The sequence below is a fragment of the Malurus melanocephalus genome, unplaced genomic scaffold (assembly GCF_030028575.1).
Source record: "Malurus melanocephalus ecotype Western Australia unplaced genomic scaffold, MMel_1.1 scaffold_172, whole genome shotgun sequence".
Classification (NCBI taxonomy): domain Eukaryota; kingdom Metazoa; phylum Chordata; class Aves; order Passeriformes; family Maluridae; genus Malurus; species Malurus melanocephalus.
Genome location: NW_026623404.1, coordinates 811,900 through 831,980, shown reverse-complemented (window position 1 = coordinate 831,980; position 20,081 = coordinate 811,900). Strand labels below are relative to the sequence as shown.

The window sequence follows — 20,081 nt, the reverse complement described above, 5'->3', positions numbered from 1 at the left end:
GATCATAAAATTGACAATCTGGACCTTCAAACCACACACTAAATAAAAACCTCCACGGAAGTTCAAAGGCAAAAACGTTGTTTGGTTTATAACCAAGTGATTATTTAAAAGCTGGAAAGAAAATGCCTTTATATCTCAATGATTCACACAGATTGCCTCATGAAAAACCCATGAAAAGTATTCAGTAAAGGAAGTGCCATTGCATTACTGATAATCCTGGAAAATTCTCCTGGCAATAGGATTCATTCATTCATTTACTTTCCAGAAATCAACTTTACAGACATTAAATAAACTACTTATTGCCAAATCCCACTGAAACTTAKGAAATTCTTCCCAATTATGTTTTTGAGTTTCAAACTGATTGAGAGAAAGAATAAATGTCTTTGGAGCGAAAAGAGGAAGAATGCTTTCATAAATCCAACTGTGCTCAGAATTTTCCATCATCTCAAAACTGCCTTTTCAAATGCTGCAAGGGGTTGAATATCACTAACTTAATTTACATAATTATTTGGAAACAAAAAGAAAATGTATAGAGTTATTTTCTTTATTTTACAAGTCCAGCTGGTTCTAGGGAAGATACTCAATAAAGATGCCCTAAATTTTTGCCAGACAGAGATTTTTCCACCATGGCTAGGATGGCAAATGGCAGACCCCATAGTGGGGTCTGTGGTATTTTACCCCCTGAGTGGGCATGCCAGGAGATGGCTTCATGGCTCCAGGGAACCTGGATGCTTTTTTGACCCAAAACAGCCTTTTGAACCAAACAGCCTAGATTAAACCCATGGATACTTTTGGTAAATAGTGCAAGATTTGATTCTGGTGTTGGAGCTGGATTTGCTGTTTTTGAACCCAATTTATGAAACACAGAATTATTGAGTGTGGGAAGGGCACAAACTGASCTCCTTGCAGTGAGGAGCAAGATCTGTGAGAGATCTGTGAGAGCTCTCAAGCACTGCCACCTTCCTACCTGCCTTTCAGCCGGAAATCTAGTGGTAGCCATCACTCTGAAATGTTAATTTCTGCCCAACTGATCAGACTGAAATGTTTTAATTGAGCCAAATCATATGTTCTGGACAAGGATCATTATGAATTTGATTCCCTTTCTGGTACATTACTTTCTGAATGCTGACACTGATTTTTGGGGCCTTCCCTTCCTTTGAAATTAGTCAACAGAGCTCCTTGAATTTAATGATGATAAGTTCCCACATATCAGCTGAGGATCCTGACTTAGAATTTCTTTAGCTGTTACAAATTGATGTTAAATCATTTTTTACTTGGTAGCACATAGGCTCCACCTCTTCCAAAGAGACATTTCTGGACTGTATTTTACAGTTTTTTTATAGCTCTCTGTTTTGTTGTTTTTTTTTCTAGGCTTTTGAAAAAGGAAGAAAATTTTATTTTTATCCCTCGTTCCCGTGAAGAGCTTCCAGAAAACTTTCCAAAGGAAATTCCTGGGATCTGTTACTTCCTGGAGGTCAGAAGTGGTCAGAAACCACCAAAACCCTCCATCTCATCTGCCAGAGTAAGAAAGGTGTCTTACAACATCGGCACCATGTTCCTCCGGGAGACTAGCCTATGAGGCCGGCTGTAGATCAAAGACTCGTCAAAAAAGCACAAGCCCAGAACTGGGTCATGACAGGGGAGTTGGAGGTTCTTCGTATTTCACTGCCTCCTTCTGAGCAGGCAGTAAAAGCTCCATGTAATGTCAGGCAATAATAATTTTAAAAGGTGGGTAACGGCTGCCAGTAAACAAAGTCGAGATAGGGAAAAAATATTAAACAATGTACTTCCACCTCCAGAGGAATTTCTTTCTAAAACTTCAGTCTGGCCCCTCTATGGCAAACAAAACAATAAAACAAAACCCCAACTCTTAGATTAGAGGTTGGCCTTGTTTTGTACAGAAAGGATGATGGTTCTCTGTAGATTTGCACCAGCTAAGCAGAATTGAGAGTCAGTTCTGATTATGCATTCCTACATTTAATGTGTTCTTCAGTAAGGTAATGATGTTTTTTAACTTTATGAACAAGCATTTCATACATATACTGTAGAACTATTGTAACCTTCCTGGCAGGAGGAATTATGACTCAATACAAATATTGTAGGAATTTTACCTATTTTTATACATATTTCACTTTCTGGATAATTACATTCCACATACTGTAAGCTGAGTAAGCTTAGAKAGCTTTTCAGAAGTTACTGTATATTTCATACATTCTACCTATCAAACCTTATTGTTATACAAATGGGAAGAAGGCATTTCTTGACTTTTTTTGGCAACAAAAACATCAATATTTTACAGAAAAAAACTCCCACTTTGGTAAATCACTTTATCTGATTTTTATGCTAAAGCTTTAGATGACCACTGTCTTCTTATATAAAATAATGTTCAGTATTTGTCCTACACTGTTGTATGTCCAGTCCTTACAGGACAATGCAAAGTGCAGAAGATCCATGTGTGGACAAACAGAAAAGTTTTCTCCAGTGGGACTTGTTTCCCCTCTAAATTACCAGCCAAACTGTTTTTATGTAGAAGCCCTGAAGTTTTCTAAAAATTTGGTCTTATGAAAACTTATTCGGAGGAGTTTCAGCAGACACTGGAAACTCTCTGGATGTTTATTTTCCACATTTTTAATAGGACTTGTGCTCCTAGTCCAGATTGATTATTGAAAATCCATTCTGCTAATAATGATTGTTCATTTGGATTGGCTGAAGATCCCCCACTTTATCTAGTGAAGATCAAAAAAACACCAAAAAGGGGAAAGCAGTACTTTTCCAGGTTTAATGCAAATGGCAGTTCAAGATTTTCGTTAGTCCAAGACAATATATATATATATATATATAAAAAAAAAAGCCCAGTTATTTGCTGTCGAAAATTAATATAGTACAATTGTCTTCAATTAATCCAGTTCAAGCAAGATATGTGTCTGGCACATTTTCACGCATTGTTTGTTTCTCAGGTTTTCCTTTTCCAAAGTAGTGGTGGTCACACAGTTTTCCTGTGTGATTGTGCTGCCTTTGGATCATACTGAAGTGGATGATGCTGTTCTGAGCTTGTAGTTTGTTAGCTAAATCCTGTGCAGTGATTCCAAAGTGGCTTAGCTGTACATGGGCCTTTAATCACTTTAATCAAAGGTAAGAATCAGCAGYACTAAGAGGCCCGAGAAGCTCTGCATCTCTCTAATCCAGAGCAGAAATTAGTTTGCTTATGGATTTAGTAGTCTTAACAGGAGGCAGCTCTTGAAAATAAGTAAATAACTTTGTCCACATTTCAAGAACGTCCAGTTGGATCTTTCTGTGAAGGGAATGACAGTTCTGTATTTCTCCCCTTTGACCAGRAGCCCCTGTGAGTATGGGATTAAGTCAGCACGCCACTGTGCTGAATATGTTTCAGGCTCYCTTTCCATGAAGACTTTCTGGATGAGAAAGGACAGTCATGAACCTTTACAGACTTCAGCATATAGAGGACATCTGAATTTGTTATGCAGGGTGGTTTTTTCCTTACCTAWGGAGAATAGAGCCATGGGAATTAGCCCAGAAATTTACTTTAATGCAAACTCACTTTCTAGCAGAATACTGATGTTAAAGATTTTTTTCCATTGCTACTAGAGCATTCTTGGGATTAGAGGATTTTTTTTAATGTACCTTGATAAATAGCATATGCAGCTTTATGGCCTATCTGAAAAATTACTTACAAAAACTGTTCAAGCTTGAGGTTGTACAATTTCCATCCAAACTAGGGATCTGAGAATTTCCTGCACAGGATGACAAGCTTTAGCCCATAGCCATTAGTTTGCACATACACAGGATGTAGCATGCATTTTTTTACCCTGGGAATGCCAGTGAGATGTGTAAGAATCATAAATGGATCAAAGTTCATGTTTCACCACTGAAAGAGGAATGTCACTTCCCAGCTAATAAATTTGTAGGTCTGATGTAATTTCTTAGTTCCCTAGAGTGAACATTTTTCAAATAGCCATTAGTAGATTTAGATTTCACTCTGGCTTTGCTGGCACATCTTCCTTTTTCAGTAGGTGCTGATGTCAGAAGACCAACCTCTCTGGCCAAGCTCTTTTTCTCTTCTCACCMCTCATAGTCCTGTTTGAAGAGTACAAATGCACCTATCTTGACCAATGGAAACATTTTCATAGCAAATGATGAATAAATGCTAGTTTTACAAACAAATTGGAGAAGCAATCAAAACTGGTTTGTATCACCATCCTCATCCTCTCAGAGATTGTTGTGTAAGGAAATTTGAAATCAGAGAGATCAGTGTGAGAACTGAAAACTGGTGTTGGTGTCACCACRAATACATTGATAATATTTGCAAGTAAATCATCTAGCTCCCCAAATTAGACTGACTGTATAARAATATACAGTCCCTGTTTTTTATATCCTTGTGTAAAGGCAACATCCAGAACTGCAGCATAGATGTTAAGTATTGTGTTATCTGTGTTACGATGAGGGAAATGAATGAAAAAAGTGTGGGCTCCCTGGAGACGTTTTTCTGTGTCAGTGTGAGCAAAGTGTAAGACAAATTCTCAGCACTTTTAAAATTAGTAGTTGCATCTATTGCTTTTTGTATTAGATTGCAAGCTTACTTTGTTGGACAATTTTGCAATGTTAAATGAAACTTACGAAGATTTATGTTGTCATGTCAATTAGGTGGTAATCAGACTCAACATTTCTTCAACACTTACTTTTAGTGATAGAGAAAAGGTTCTCATTTGTGTGGCATTGACTTAATAAATAAAAAGGTTCTCAGAATTTTATACATTGAGATGATGAGGTGGAGAGGTTAGAGGTGCTGAAATGGTTGCAGGAATTGTGTATCCTAGCTGGAATTTTCTTTCAACATTTCCCTTCCTATAAARGATATGATCTTTTGTTCCTCTGTGGGTAAGAATTTATATGCCTGTATGTCTTCATGTAGCTGCCAGTAGCCACATCTTTTGTCTTGAGTTTCTGTGCAGAYCAAATCCACCCTGTCTGGAGGAAGAGGGAGGAGATCTGTTTCGTTTTGCCAAAAAAGGCAAAGGGAAGGTGATGTGAGGACTCTCCTAGCTGGGTTCATCAGTCTCCTTTGTGGCCGGTTTCTTGTACAAAAATCGTGAGGTAAAGAGAGTCAACAGTCGCTTCCCCAGAAATCTTTTTACAGATCTTGTGTCAGAYTTTTCCATCTGCTTGAAGCTCCCCATCACACAGGCTTTTCTGTGATGTGGTGCATGGAGGTCACGAACTCAGAGGAAAAAGGAAACAGTGATGAAGTGGTAGGGTGGTGGATAAATTTTGATTGCATCCCTCTGGTACAATTTGCCATTCAAAGACAAAAGCCTCTTCATGGGAGAATTGCTGCTAAGCCAGGATTCTCCAAGTGTGGTTTTCTTGCAGCATCCCAAAGGATATTTCATTTTTAATTTCAGAGAGCCAATAGTCATTAACTGTGATTGTGGTTTTGGCTTCTCTGCTCATTCCCACATACAGTTTCAGATCTGAGTCTGTTTTGAAGCCTGGAAACATGCCTCCACAAACAGAAAACCAAAGCTCTTAAAACCTTGGAATTCTTGTATGGGAATTGCCTGTTTTGAAGAAATCCCTCTGATTGAATCATTAACAGTTCATGTGTGTGCACATGCCATTTCACAGTGCTGTCTCCTCCTGTGTTTGCAGTGTTCCCTACCAAACCCAGCAGCAGGATTGGGCATAGTTAACATCCATCTTCCAGTTTTTCCTAYATAAATCAAGCAGTGCAAAGCCATGTCATGCTGCATGCTTTTAAAAGTATCAGCACTGCACTRAGACGCAAACTCTGATAACCAATTTCACATTGTGTATTTCTTGCTCTGAATAAATCCTTCTCTCAGGCAACTTGAAAATGAATGAAAAAAAGAATCACCCAAAAGTGCTGTGTTGAATTGCAAATTAGTCTGAAATGTTCATTGGTTGTTGGGGCAGGTTGAATTGCTGGACAGCTTTCCAATTCTTCAGCTGCCMCAAGCTGTCACACTTGCGTGCTTCRTGCAAAYGGTTCTCTCAACGAGTCTGTAATCCACCAGCAGCATTGTAAATTTAGGGCATCTTCTGAGTTTTCCACTCCAAGTCTCAGGCCACCACCTCACTTCTGCTGAATGCTCAGAGCTCAMGGTGCTCCTGAGCTAATTCCCTGTCCTAATGCAGTCTCAGAGCTTCTGGTTTCATTTCCAGGTTCTGGTGATCTTTTGCGAGGTTTTGCATGTGTAGTATTGGAAATAGCAACATGCTTAAATTAGCAACAAAACAAGAAGCTTAAAAGAGCTTGTCAAACTCAGAGACAATTGGTTCCTTTCCCTCAAGGTAATAAATTATTCATAGTGCTGTACAGGATTGARGGTGCCAGTGACAGGAGAGGCTGTTGATGAATTGAGGATGCTGAGTGTGCAGCAGACTCAACAAGTAGGAGTTGATTGTTTTCTGCTGCTGGTAATAATTCAATCATCTTGCCTGYTATGTCCTGCTCTTGGTCAGGGTTCTCTTCTCCAAAAGACCTCCACTTCCCTTAGCACGCTGTATGTGACAGAGATAGTGAATCGTTCCTATTGTTCTTATTAGCATATGTTCTTGACATGCCTGCTTGTATCTAAAGAATAACTGGGGTTAAATGGCTGATCTTACTCTTACTTGAAGGAAGGCAAAACTGTTACAGTGGCTCAGCAGGCACTCACATCCTTAGAGAGGGAAAATACCTCAGTGCAAGTTATTGCTGGTGGATTTGGGTGAAGTCAGTGCATTAACAGCCCATGGCTTGTTTTTAGCTTCTGCAAGTGCCAAACTGATCTGTGCAGATAGGAGTTACTCCTTAACGATGTTATTAATTTGCAATGCATGAGCAGGCTTACAACAAAAATCTGTAAAGTGTTTAACCTCATATACACGATTGATCTTTTGTGGCTTGCCTGTTAATCGTGCATGGAAGCAAGAAAAACAGTGAAACTGGGGAATGCAATGACTCAGTCACAGGCAACAGATCATTCACCTCTGCAGATGCTGACTTGTTCCTGTGGCTCAGAAAGGTTGATCTCCAGTTATCTGTGGTCCAGGTTAGTATCTCTGTGTCACTAGAGCAACAAAATGTCCTCTAAAAACAGCATGAGGCATCTCAGTCTGCTTTCCTCTGGACTGGGGTTCACATCAGAGAGCCCAATACAACATGTGACGCAAAGTGCCAACTTTGCTGGGAGCCTTAATGAAAGGATCAGTGGAGGCAGATGTTAAACCAGCTGTTTGCTCCAGGGATTTTAATTTCCAAAGGCAGAGTGAGGCTGAATGTGTTTTAGTTCGGACAAAAAGAGAAGAGGATTTCAGAGAAACAAGTGTGTTCTCKGGCAAAGAGACAGTGGAGTAAACGTGAACCAAGAGGGACACACTGGCTGCAGCAGCACCTCCAGCTGCCTGGCGCTCTTTGGCATCCAGCAATCAAGTTTCTCCTGAAAACTGGAGAACTGGTGAGCACTTCAGGCACTTGTCCCCTCTGCTTTAGGCAGAGTATGAGGCTGCCTAARTCATTGAGGGTGCTCAACTTTCTCAGTGACCACAGATGGCAAACTTAGACTGGATATCTGTTTTTTAAGATGGCTGAGATGAGAGAGACTGATCCCACTGAATGACATTCTGTTCAGCCCAAGTGCTGTGTCTCAGATCATCTGCTGTGTGCATTGGCCAAAATAAATYGAATCAAACTAAGTGTCAGAGGGATAGATAAGCATATTCCAGGATAAATAAAGGGTTGGTACTGTAGCCATGGTGACTGTCAAGAGCATGGGCTACTGCGGTTCTGCACATCTCTCCTGGTGTCTGAACCCTTTGCATRTGATAGCAGCACTGCCAATCACAACTCCTGGATGCCCTTAGAAATGTGATTTAGAAAACCTTTTGAACTTTGAGCCCCTAGCCCAATTGTACAGAAGCTCTGTGYCGCTGAGCTGTATGCCAGAATGCCTGCTTAAACCTTATCCCMTAGTCAGGATGGTAATAACAAATACAGATTCTAAAGAACAGAGAGATAGTTGCCAGGTTATCATTAACACCCATTTTTTTTGGTGCTTTTGTAAATCTGTAGGCCCAAAATTAACTTTCCATTAGCAGAAGGTCTCACATTGAGCTGCTTGTTTTCTAGGTAATTATTCCTTAGCAATACTCTCTAATGACTATTCTTGAAGCAATAACTAAAGCCATGCTAATCCCTTCTGTGTAGGCTCCTGTACAACACCTATCACTTTATTGAACCACTTCTCAGCAGGACATTAAATGGCAGAATAGCACCCTGACATGTACTGTTTGTCCTTCCATCCTGTTCCTCAGAGAAGAAGAGCACGCAATGGAATAATTTGGTTTTATGAGGCAGTGTTTTTTTTGTTTGTTCTCTGAAAGTGTATGTTGCTACTTGCTTAAATAAGGAAGAGCAAAATCAGAACTATCARCCAGAATTAGAGAAGAGTTTTGGATGTAAACAGAGTGTTTTAAAAGACTGCCCACAGAGTAAGACTAGTCTCACATCCTAGAAACRACAGTACTGGTAACAGTTGTAAGATATACCCAGAAATGATAAATAGGAGTAATAAACCAAGCTGGTGTATACAATGGATGACTTCTGTTTTATACACAGCAGTAAACAGGTGCTAAAACTGATTAATACCCACAGAGGGCAAATACTGCTTAATCGATTTCAGCRTTTGTTTATTACCACAAACCTCTAAGGCAATATCTTTTCCTTTCCTAATGAGATTAGAACATACTGTTCAATCAATATCAGAGTTTCTGAAMTTGTTGCAAAAGAACAAGCTTAGGAATACATAACCATCAAGGAGAGATTTTTTTAGATGTGAGCAGTTGCTCATCATCAGAACAGATTATAGAGAACATCACAACAGATTGTATACAGATTATATACATCAGAACAGAATATATAGAAAATAAAAAGGAGGTACTGATAGGTATTTTTGTTATAGAAGCTTCTATGGCACTTCTGGTTGATTGAAATCATTCTGAAATTGTACATTTAAAGCATGGCTGCCCARTTCGGATTATTTGTATTTGCTAAGAGGGAGGAGGTAAAATTTTAAAAGTCACATAAGAGGCATACTTCTCAATCCCATTTTCTCTGCTTAAATACARCCTCTTTCTGAAAGTTGAACCTTACTTTGCTGAATGATCCTGAGATTCTAAATGCCTAAATAAGTTTTAGAAATGTGAGTTAGAAATCCCCCCTCTAAGTCCCATGTGCCTGTCAGTTCCCTCTCTGGGAACTTCTTGTAGGGCCTGCAAGTGTATAAATAGAAAGTGTCTGAAGAAAGTGAAGTGTGTGTGTAGGAGAGGGCAGCTGTACACAGATGTGCTGCTGATGTCAGCTTTCATCTGTTTGGAAGCTGGATGACACAGAGATTATTYGTACAAAATGCAAGAATGTATTGTATAGAGTGTCATGAACTGTGAAGGCTGAATTTAAGAGTCCRTAATCCTCAAAGTTTTAGTGGAACTGCATGAGAAATACATGATTTTTGAGTTTGATTTTTTTTTTTTTTATTTTAAATAAGAGTTCAATCTCTAGTTACACAAAAAAATTGTCTAAACAGTTTAAATGCAAAATGCAAAGAATGTCCTGCTTTTTTGTATTATTTGGCTTTCCTGGATGTAGGACTGAGAATTCCTCTGTGGGTTTCAATACTGGATGCAAAACTAGGTATGAAACAGGGCAAATGAAGTACTTTGCCAACTGAAAATTAGGGGGTTATAGTAAGAACAGCTTAAAAAAGTATGTAGGGATAAATGTTAGCCCTTTTTAAAAAAATGGAGACTCTTCTGCTCTCTAAGTAAATATTGTTTAGAAATACCTAAACAGAAAGGAGGCGTGGAATACTGTGGTATCATATTAAAAAGATAAAAAGTCTGTGAGATAATCCACRCTTCACAAACAGTCCTGTATATATGGAGTTTTCAAATGCACATTTAACCAAGAACTGTCTTTTATAAATTTCCAACAAAATTGTATTTCACCCAGCAGCTTCTGTAAAAGATCTGCCATGCAGATCATGYTGGGAAGGCTGAGATTTAACTCAGTTGTTTGGAGCTTTTTAGGAGACACAGAACATCCCAAAGCCAAGCTTTTGATGTGCTTATTGACAGGACAGCATTGTGCCTTTTACTAAAGTCTAAACAAAGGCTGTTCTGGTCAAAATTCCCATCCTAATACATGACATTGATACTGCCTTGCTGGGAAATTAGCACTTCACTAAGTTGCAGCCATTATTATGTTTGATGCTAGAAGATTCCTTATTATTCTTATGTCTCACTGTGCCAAGTTTCACTGGGTTTCATTRTGCTCTAGAGAACCAAGGTTTTGGGGAATTGCTGTAAAAATGAGTGAAATTCAGCTGATCTGTTTTTAGATATCTAAAACTTATGTCTGGTCTGAGCTAGTCAGGTCAGTTCCCTGTGCAGTCAGTGCAGACACCCTGGCATTTCAGAGACTSAACTTTCCTGGAGAAAGTCTTAGGGATGAGATAATCCACTGCCTCAGATGTGCCCTCCTCTTTTCTCCCCAGTGACCACTGTGTGGAGGTGGAGGACTGGTTCAGATTAGCTGCCGTGCTGTAGGTGAGATGAATCCCACTGCTGTTYGAATGAGAGAATGTAAAGATCAAATACAGATGGAGACAAATACAGCGGGGCAAGGGCCAGGCTTCAGCCACAGACTGAAAGGGATGTGATGGCAAAATCATTAATATTTAAGTTTTAGAGATCTWGGTGGGAGCTTTATCCTGGTGAAAGAACACTCCTTTCAACTAAAAACTAACAATCTATGATTGTTGCCAGCTCCCCACTTTTGCTCTAAARTAGTACTAGTGTATTATCTGATGTATCCACCAAGAGCCATCTCCCCAAACCATCATGTTATTTACTGCTTGATTSCTTCTTGGAATAGCTACTTAACAAATCCATCTGTCCCAGAAATTGATTTTTTTAACATTGAAATGGTAATTTTTCTTCACCAGGTTTTTTTTTGGTGGAACGGTATATAGGTTGGTGTCTGCAATCACTTGGGAAAGGAAAGGGAGCAGAGGATAAAGTGCTGGCTGGATGTTCTCTCACTATGATCACAGTTACTAAAGCTCTGTCTGACCTGTCCTGAGCTGTACTTGTGTTGTTATGCACCTGGATTACTCAGATTCTCCGACAAGATCTTGTGTCAGGCTCTGAACCAGAGAGGGTGGGAAGGGCCAGGGCTGCCACTCTGCTGTGCTGCTCCCAGATGTCTCTCTTCTGTTTGCAGTTGCCATTCTGATCCTTAGATATCTGTGGGGATTTTCACTGCAATCATGGTCCGTGGGAAAGTTCCTCTTGGGAAGAGTCAATAGTATGCAGTCCTCCACGCTGTGAACTGCTGCTCTCCAGAGAAAAGGGATTGGAGATAGTATTGTCCTCAAGAGCTGAGAAAACTTGCAGATTTTCCATGTGCAATAAACAGCTTCTATAATTACCAGGAAAACAAAACAGAGAGGCAGAGCTGTGCAGCAGGGGCGGCCCATCTCACACCCGCTGCTGTGATAATGAAATCCAAACCCTGTGGAATTGCGGGCCCATTATTCTCACTCGTTTTAAAGGTCAGCTAAGAAGCTGATTTCTCAAATTGGCTCATATCTCTGAGACAATRTAACACTAGTCTTCTCTTCCAACGAATTGCAGTTGTCAGAGAAACTGGATTAGTAGCTCATGGAGCTAAAAATAGACACTATGGCTTGACAGAGAAGGGTGAATTCAGTGACAGAGGTGAGGGTRCATCAAAATATCCTAGCATCTGGAGAAAAAGCAGCAAAAAATGCTCAACTGAAAGCATGTCATCCATAAAATTACATTAAAAATAATCTGAATCACAGAGAAGAGGAATGGTAAGGCTTAGTCTTAATTCTGTTTTATTCACCTTCTAAATCTACCTTGCAGTTTCTACMTTATCTGCTGAATCAGTCTGGCCACAGTCCCTTCAAAGTTCAGTATCTTAAGTTAGGCAATGAAAGTCATGTTAAAGCCACTATTTGAATACTGAAAAAGAAGGTTTTGGCTTGACATTTCTATCTTCTTTGCAGGAGGAAGAGGMAAATAATTTATTGCTAAATTTATTCAACTGAAAAATAAAAACTAAACTCCCAAACCCCAAATCTAAGAGCTACAGTGAAAGCAAATTTCCAAACCTCAGCATGTCTYTACTAAAAAGTGGGTAATTATTTTCCATTGCCTCAAACATTTGCATTTTAAAGAGTTCTCTTCTGTGCCATGATTTTGCAAATTTGTATTGCTATTTGGATTTAACAAACTAAACAAAACAAACCACTTRTTTTTTCTTCATTCTCCTTCACAGTTACTTATTTTCCACAGCAGAGCAATTCCACCATATTGTGCATGACCCTGAAGGAGCAGCAATTCAGTGCAGATAGGGAACCTCAGCCTGTTTGGTCAAGGTGAAAAACTCTGCAAGGTRCAGGTTGGGTCTCAGCTGAAGACAGGGCTGGCAGCATTTGCATGCAGTTTCCAGTATAGCAAAAGTAATTCTTTTTACTTATGTATTCAGGAGCTAACCTATGCATGGCTCAGGAATAACCATCACCACTTTCTTYAGAGATTCTGTAGTATGTGTCTTTTCTTCACCTCTGTTGTAAAATCTCTGCATTTCAGATCTTAGGCATTGACAAGTGTAGGGTATAAATAATAACCTATGTCAGAGAATCAAATCACTGTGAGAAAATATTTGTAGAGTACTTATGCTCATTTTCTTTTGGATATCTTGTAAACTACAGTCCTTTTTGCAAATTTMTGTTCTTGCAGAAGTCCTCATTGTAAAAGAGGTCAAGAGTAATCTTGATTTTGGGGATTTAATTCTCATCAATGCCGTTTATCTGGCATTCAGTGTGTACCATTTTTACCAGGGTGTTATGGTTCAGKGGTGAAACAGAAATGTCAGGACAAGCAGCACCAGCAGTTACCTTCATCGCACATCCTACACATTATGAACACATTCCATGGCATACTTTGTATTTTAAAGAACATGATATGTCTGCTTAAATTTGTAGAAASATTATGTAGGGATAAATAATACAAAATATGTGGACACTGTCTGATAGCTMTCTTATGATACTACAGATATATTATCACCTACCCTTGGGATTACTCTAAACCAAATCATGCACCTTTAGCATCCATTCTTACTTCAGTGAAAAGCATGGCCATCTTCATCCCTTTAGTTTTTAATCTTCAGTTTCTTCAGAGCCCAAAGATTAATKACACAGGTATTTTTCAGCAAAGTATTTTAAGGGAATAGTAACTGTTTTGTTTGGCTTTTTTTTCCTTRAATGTGGTGAGCTCCACTGCTGGGACTGACTTTATGTTACTTCTTAATATGAGTTTAAGCTTTCCCAGTTTACTGAAATTCTGCCAAAATTATTCTTTGCAGGATCCCATAGTGTTTTGAAGAGGGTATGTGTATTCTGTTTRTGCAATTCACAGGTGCAACACATAAATATTAAGGCGCTTTCAGATCACTGTTCTGGAGAATCCAGCCAATTATTTCATAGCCACAAATAATCCCTTTCTTCTCTTTGCCACTTTGCTCYGCCTCTATGGCCAACCTTAAGGGAGGAACTGAAGGCTACTAATGAATCTAGTGGTTTATATTTTTATATTTCAGTGGGATAAATTCATGATAAGGAAAAATTTTTGCAAAACAAGCTAGTCCTATTGGCATGCAAKTCATAGGCCACCACAGTCATGGTTCAGTCTCTTCCCAAAGCCTTTGAGAACAAGTTGAACTTGGCATGCAATATCTCACCTAGAAGAACTGAATAACAACTTTCCAGTTGTCTGTGAGTGTGATTCTGACTCTCCCATCTAATCAGGAGTTATGAGATGCATGAAAGCATGAATAGAAAGTCATGTTTATGGTACTTGTTTAAACAGTTTTTCCAGGAAACAGCTGAAATTGTTGATTTAACTGGTGATTTATTCAGGCTCATCTTCATTTCCTCTGAAGGTAATGTTAGAGGACAACTAATTTTGAGGCCTTAGAGTTRTATCTTTCAACATTTCCCTTTAATTTCAGTGTTGCCAAAGTAAAATCTGAGGGCTAATTCCTATCTAAGTGATTGCAAACATCTTTAATAATAGGGCCAGACATATGTGAAGATAACTTGGATTATTGTAGGAAGCTGCATTATCACCTGAGTTCATGATGTTCTAGGAGTGGGAATTTTAGGAAGTTATGAGACACATTGCTGGTGTGTCATTTACTGAGAGCACACCAAAGGGACAGTACTGTCCAGYAGAGTGCAGTTTTAATCTCAGCTTTATGAATGCTGAGTATTGCTGCTTGTCTTGTTTCAAATTTCTCTGTTTTGGATGCTGGATGAAAATATTTSGTATTCCTAAAATGTAAAGATTGACCGCCTCAAAGTCTGCACTCCTGTGGAAATGGACAGCTATCCCCTGGGTACAAATGCTTTCTGTGTAGTTCTGTAATACTGTTTTAGTGTTGTCTTATAAAGCTTCTCCGAAGAGAYTTGTGCAAGCATTCTGCACTAACAAGATTTCGACCTTGCACTATCAACAATGGTTGCTTAGCATTAAAATAATCTTGGATGCCATTAAAGAATACTGGAGCTCTATCTTAGGGTTTACAGCACTAAGATGTTTGTGAACTGTACCTATTTATGTAAAATTTCTTACAGACAAAGGATAATTCTAATTTATGTCAGTATTTCCATTGTGGTAATACACAGGGRAGGTGAGGCAGTGTACCTAGAGATTTTTGTCAACTTAATGGTTAGGAGATTAATTTTAGTACTCTGTAAATCTGAACAATATTTTAAAATATTTTAAAAATTTTTAAATATTTTTAAAATATTTTAAAATAAAATCAGCCTGCAATCTGTTGGGAAGGGAYGGGGCAGGTCAGAGTTTTATTGTCAGATGGCATGAACAGAAAAGTTCAGAAAGCATATAAACCAAGAACTTTCCACCCTGAAACTGAAAGATTAGTTGCAAAATTGCATCTGATTACTTGTCTTTTAACTAGCTATTCATCAAAGGAATCCACCTGCCAAYAGAAGCAGGGTCCATACAAACTATCACATGCTGCATTTCAGTTTTTTTATTGGGATTTGTTTGGCAGACTTAGTAAGTACCTCTGGTTGAAAATTGTTATTTCAGTTATGATTGCTTCCCCAAACYAACTGAATTTATTACTAACCAAAGACTTACCTACTTGAAAAAAAATGAACAAAACAGTAAAGTTTGGTTTTGTCATTTGTGTCTTTGACTGTGAACAGTTGAAGTGCGTGATTTCTGTATTAACCAGACCTATGCTGTGGCTTTGAACAAATTACTCAAGGCTGCAGCACCTGTGTAACAGCAGAATTCAGTAACAATCCCTCCATGGGAACATGAGTCTATGTAAAAACTTGATGTGCCATATGTGTAGGCCATGGGAAAATTGTGTGTGCAGTGAACTATATACGGTCTTAAAAGCTTTAACATTTGTACTGCTCTTCCTATAACAGAATGTATGTCTCGATAGCTGTTGATCCTTTGAGCTTCTGAAAAAAAATGTAATCTAGTTTATTCTTCTTGTTTTAAAATCACTATTTTACATCTAACTGTTTACACAGACCTGCATACAGGAAAGGGTCTTTCTTCATATGTTGCTGGGAAATGGAAAAGCAGATACTGTCTGTAAAGCTTGCAGGCTTAGAGAGATCAGTGAATGCTTTTCCTGAATCTCCTCCTGATAAGCCACTTCTATTTTCTAGCAAATGCAAGCAGTGCCAATAGCCTGGGCCTTCTTTAGGGGAAATAAAACAGCCTTGTTCTTGTTCCACTTCTGTTGATACTTCTTGATTTTATCTTTTTGCCTCCATTGGAGTAGGCTTTGGTGATATGATTCTTACRAAGTCTAACTGAGGACAGTTTGCCTTTTTTACCCTTCTTTTGTCAAAGCCACTGAAGGCCTCAAACAAGAAGAAAAAACTACAAAACTCATGCAGATATGCTGTTAACAGGTAGCAGAAGGATAAAACAGCCTTCTCAGAGCAATCCAGACTATCTTTTAACAGCATGCCTGCCCTGTGTTGTGACTTGACATCTTGCTTTCATCATGTGACCTGCTGTAATGGTGTTTGTTGCAATKAGGTCCTTTTAGTTTGTCCTGAAAGATTTTACTTGTTTGACACCATATTAGAAACATAATGTACACTCTATAAGAAAAGCAATATACAATATACTATACATCTTCTGTTTCAATGCCTCTAGTTTTAGGCTAGTATTCATATAAATGTTAAAATCGAAATACAGATTTTCTTGTTCTTCACAGGACCAAGCAAAGTTTTGCCTTGTCTAAATACTAACAGTAACATTTCTATTCAAGAAATACTCTTTTCTCATGCTTCTGGTTTACTTGTGGTGGGCTCCATCCTACTGATTCCCCATTAATGCATTTGAAAGGGAAAAGTAATGAGCTAGTTCAGTACATGACTTTTGCACAGTACCTGATTCATAAAGATAAATAGATCCAGAATTTTATGTATGAGTTACTAGTGCTCAGCAAAACAACAAAATCCTTTGAAGTTCAGCTGAGAAAGTTCTGAAGTCCTTGCATTGCTTATGCAGTTTTAAGGTTTCTTGAGTCATTATAAAGGATATATTTGATGAAGCCTTTGCTGTAGACACCGGCACCTTCATAAAAGTTGTTCTAATTTCTGCTTCCAGTTATATGTGGAAGTGTACTGTAGTGGAGAAATTATCTGGATTTTTTWAAAAAATCATGCAAGTTTTCTTCAAGACAGTTCTCACTTTATTTGACCTCATCCTCTGGTAGGTAGCTCACTTTAATTAATTCTTGTCACATTAGTAGCACAATATCCATAAAAAAAGTTTCTCCTGAGAAAACTCACTGGAAAACATTTTTTTCTTGATTGTGGCCAGGATGCCTCTATTTCAGAGCTAAGTCATTGAAGAGGGATCAAAGAAGACAGAATATTAGGACAAATCAAGAATTTTTGTGTATATGGTAAAAAAGTGGTACAACAGGAAAAGTTATTGAGTTGGTTTTTTGTTCTTTAAAATTTGCTGGTACATGTAACAGCTTTTCATGAAATATTTATTTCTTCCCTCCCTTTCTTTCTTCTGAAGCCAAAAGGTCTCCAAAGCAAAAAAAGTTACCAGGTGACTTTGTGCCAGTTGCACAGCAAATGCAATCCGGATGCAATCCAGTCTATCCAGACTTTAGCAGATGCAAAAGTAGCCAATTCACTAGAAATCATGGGCGACATGAAATGCACCAGTTCAGTTACATTGTTGTCTGCTCAAGATACCACCCAGACTGCATTTATTATTCCTCTCCCATAGCTTAAAAAAGAAAAAAAAATTGCTTTAGTCTGTGTCTCTGCATTATTCGAGATCTCATATCTGCAGCCTKCATCTGGTAGTATGTCACAGACTTGCTTTCCCACACAGACAAGATAGTTTATCTCTTTTGTGGTACCTTTTTTTCTTTGTCTGATATTTTTTCACATCTTCAACCATGTCAGTAGATTTTTTTTGGCTGCTCAGTGCCTGGAAATCCTGGATAAAAGGCCACTCTAAACATGTGCAGAACAGTTCTGTATCTCAGGTGAGAAATTTTGTATGGATATTTTAGATTTATTGCTAGGGGCAGACCAATTTCTTGAGTTCACTGGGCTCACCTTATGCTGTAGAGCTGATGTGTACAGGCACAACACATGTTGGCACATTGCTCAGCTGATGCAGACACATGATTGTGCAGTTCAGTGTGGCAAATCCTGAGGAAAAATGGAATTTGTAGCAATTGGAATTTCAGATGGTGGCAGGAGTACGTGATTTGTACCACCTACTCTCTCTTGTGTCATGAAAACTATCTAGAAATATACGAAAATAAGAAGGAAAGGAAAATAAGAGGGAAAGAAAAAAAGAAACAAATGAGGACAATTGTGAGAMAGAGCTCATTTATCAAATTTTGTGTTCCAGATGTGGAACTACAACCATTCAAAAACAGTGGTCAACACTGMCCAGCTGTCTCAGAGGAGTTCCATCTCAGTTTCCATAGGTAAATTTTATCCTGAGCAGCTCTAATCCTGCCACAGGGCAGGAGGTGTTTGTCCTTTTTAATAACCACTGTCTCAAGATTGGTTGCTGAAATGCCCAAATACCCCACTGGGATATGGCAAGTAGTACTTGGTACTGCATGGTACTGTCAGTTCAGTTTCCAGCAGGGTTTTGTGGTAGGAACTTTGAATGTTGTGGATCRGGACTGACCAATGGCGGTCCTGATCCTTCACAAATAAAGCAATGATTGCAGCGCAGTCCAAACCCTGGTCAGTAKTGCCCTGCCAGACACCCCTCGTTCTGAACAGCTGCAGGCTTCCTACCTCCTGGTAATCCTCACAAAACAAAACCRTGTGGCTCCTGTGTCACATAAAGGAGTCCTTGTTTGGGCTAAAAGTCTGCGAAGAGCTCTGAAACCATATCCTCCACTCCCTGCTGTGCAAAACCATCCGTGGTCAGATCCTGGAGGTGTTCCATTTGCTGGGTAGTGCTCAGTGTGTAGACAGAACCAATGTGTTGTTGTGCAGCACATTCCATCCAGGAATTCCATCCAGGAACGGGGCTATGCTGTTCCCTGGCTGCATCTGGATGTGGAGCTGGTTCTGTGGGCCTCACTCATCCAAGGATGGTTCTTACACACTTCTYACACACATGCCTACACATATATTTTATGAATCAGGTCTGTGATCAATATTTCAAATGGTTCGTTTGCTGCAGTTTCATGGGGTTGTTCTCTCTTTGGTTTGCAATGTAAATAATACTGTACATCTGCTATTTTATKATACAAATGCCATGTGAATTGCTTATTTTAAAAACGTTATAGCTCTGTTATGATTTATTTGCGATGCCATCTTACAGTATTGGTTTAATATGCAATGTATCTGTATGGCATGAGTGAAATTGATTATATTTTGAAATGTCAAATATTTTATTTTTGTTTTTTAAAAAGAATATATTTCATTCTATGCAGTTCCATAAATGTTTCTTAAGTGGCTCATTATGTCTGAAAATATTGCTTCCTCTCCAGTAATGCAAGCATAAGAACTAATATTCCTGATCAAAACATCAGATATATCATCTAGCAATTTCAGATTAGAAATGTATGTACAAATATGTAAGCATTTATAGTTAATCAGAACATTTACTATATCTTCCTTGCTTTTCACATAATGATACATTTTAATCTTTTTGTATAATTTTTATTTGTAATTATTTGTGACTCATACACAGTGTAAATAACATGTTACATTATGCAAGTTTTATAGGTATTCAAGGTTACAAAAAAGTTGAATTTGTATATGAAAGGAAATTGATAGTAGATTGGAATGACTTGAAATAAAGTGGTGATGGCTATGTTCTATTTATACTGTTCATTGCCAAATTGTCTGTTAAAGAAAAAACACTTAATTTGCCCTTTAATGTCCAACCAGTTATTTGAAGTATATTTACATCAATAAATCATGCAAAGGTCTATTAAAAGTCATGAAGCATCATTGAAATTTTCCTTTTTTCTGTTTATGGCTTACCTATGGAGAGCAGGATTTAAATATGCTAAAACTCAAATCAGTGGAAACCATCCAAGAAGTCAGTGAAGGTGTTTGTGGAAATGAACTGTTTTTTACTCCTATCTCACAAACCTCTCCTTATAGCCCAAATCCAAATTTATTTTTAAACAACAAACCAGTAAAATAAAACAAAATGCTAGATGCTAGATATAGATATACACAAAATACATTTGTGTATGTCCCTTGAGCTTTGGTTTTTATGGACGTTGCCTTRTAAAAACCTTGCTAAAACCTTCATTCTCGACTGAACTGGGATTTTGAGACAGAGCTTCTTAAGRAATTTAACAGATTGTTGGAAAGAAAATGTCTGGTGTGGGTGATACTACAACAGCTGATTTCTTTTCAGTGATTGTTCAGTTCTTGGTTCTGTAGAGGAACAGA

General features: G+C 38.4%; 1 protein-coding gene across 1 annotated transcript in view; it reads left to right on the top strand.

The window, feature by feature from the left end:
* Window positions 1-14,884, top strand: part of GUCY1A2 (guanylate cyclase 1 soluble subunit alpha 2) — a 149,986-nt gene extending 135,102 nt beyond the window's left edge. The window contains exon 9 of the mRNA XM_057372510.1: window positions 1,372-14,884. Within this exon, the coding sequence (XP_057228493.1) occupies window positions 1,372-1,579 (208 nt within the window). The 3' untranslated portion in view covers window positions 1,580-14,884. The remainder of the gene's footprint in view (window positions 1-1,371) is intronic.
* Window positions 14,885-20,081: the final 5,197 nt, after the last annotated feature.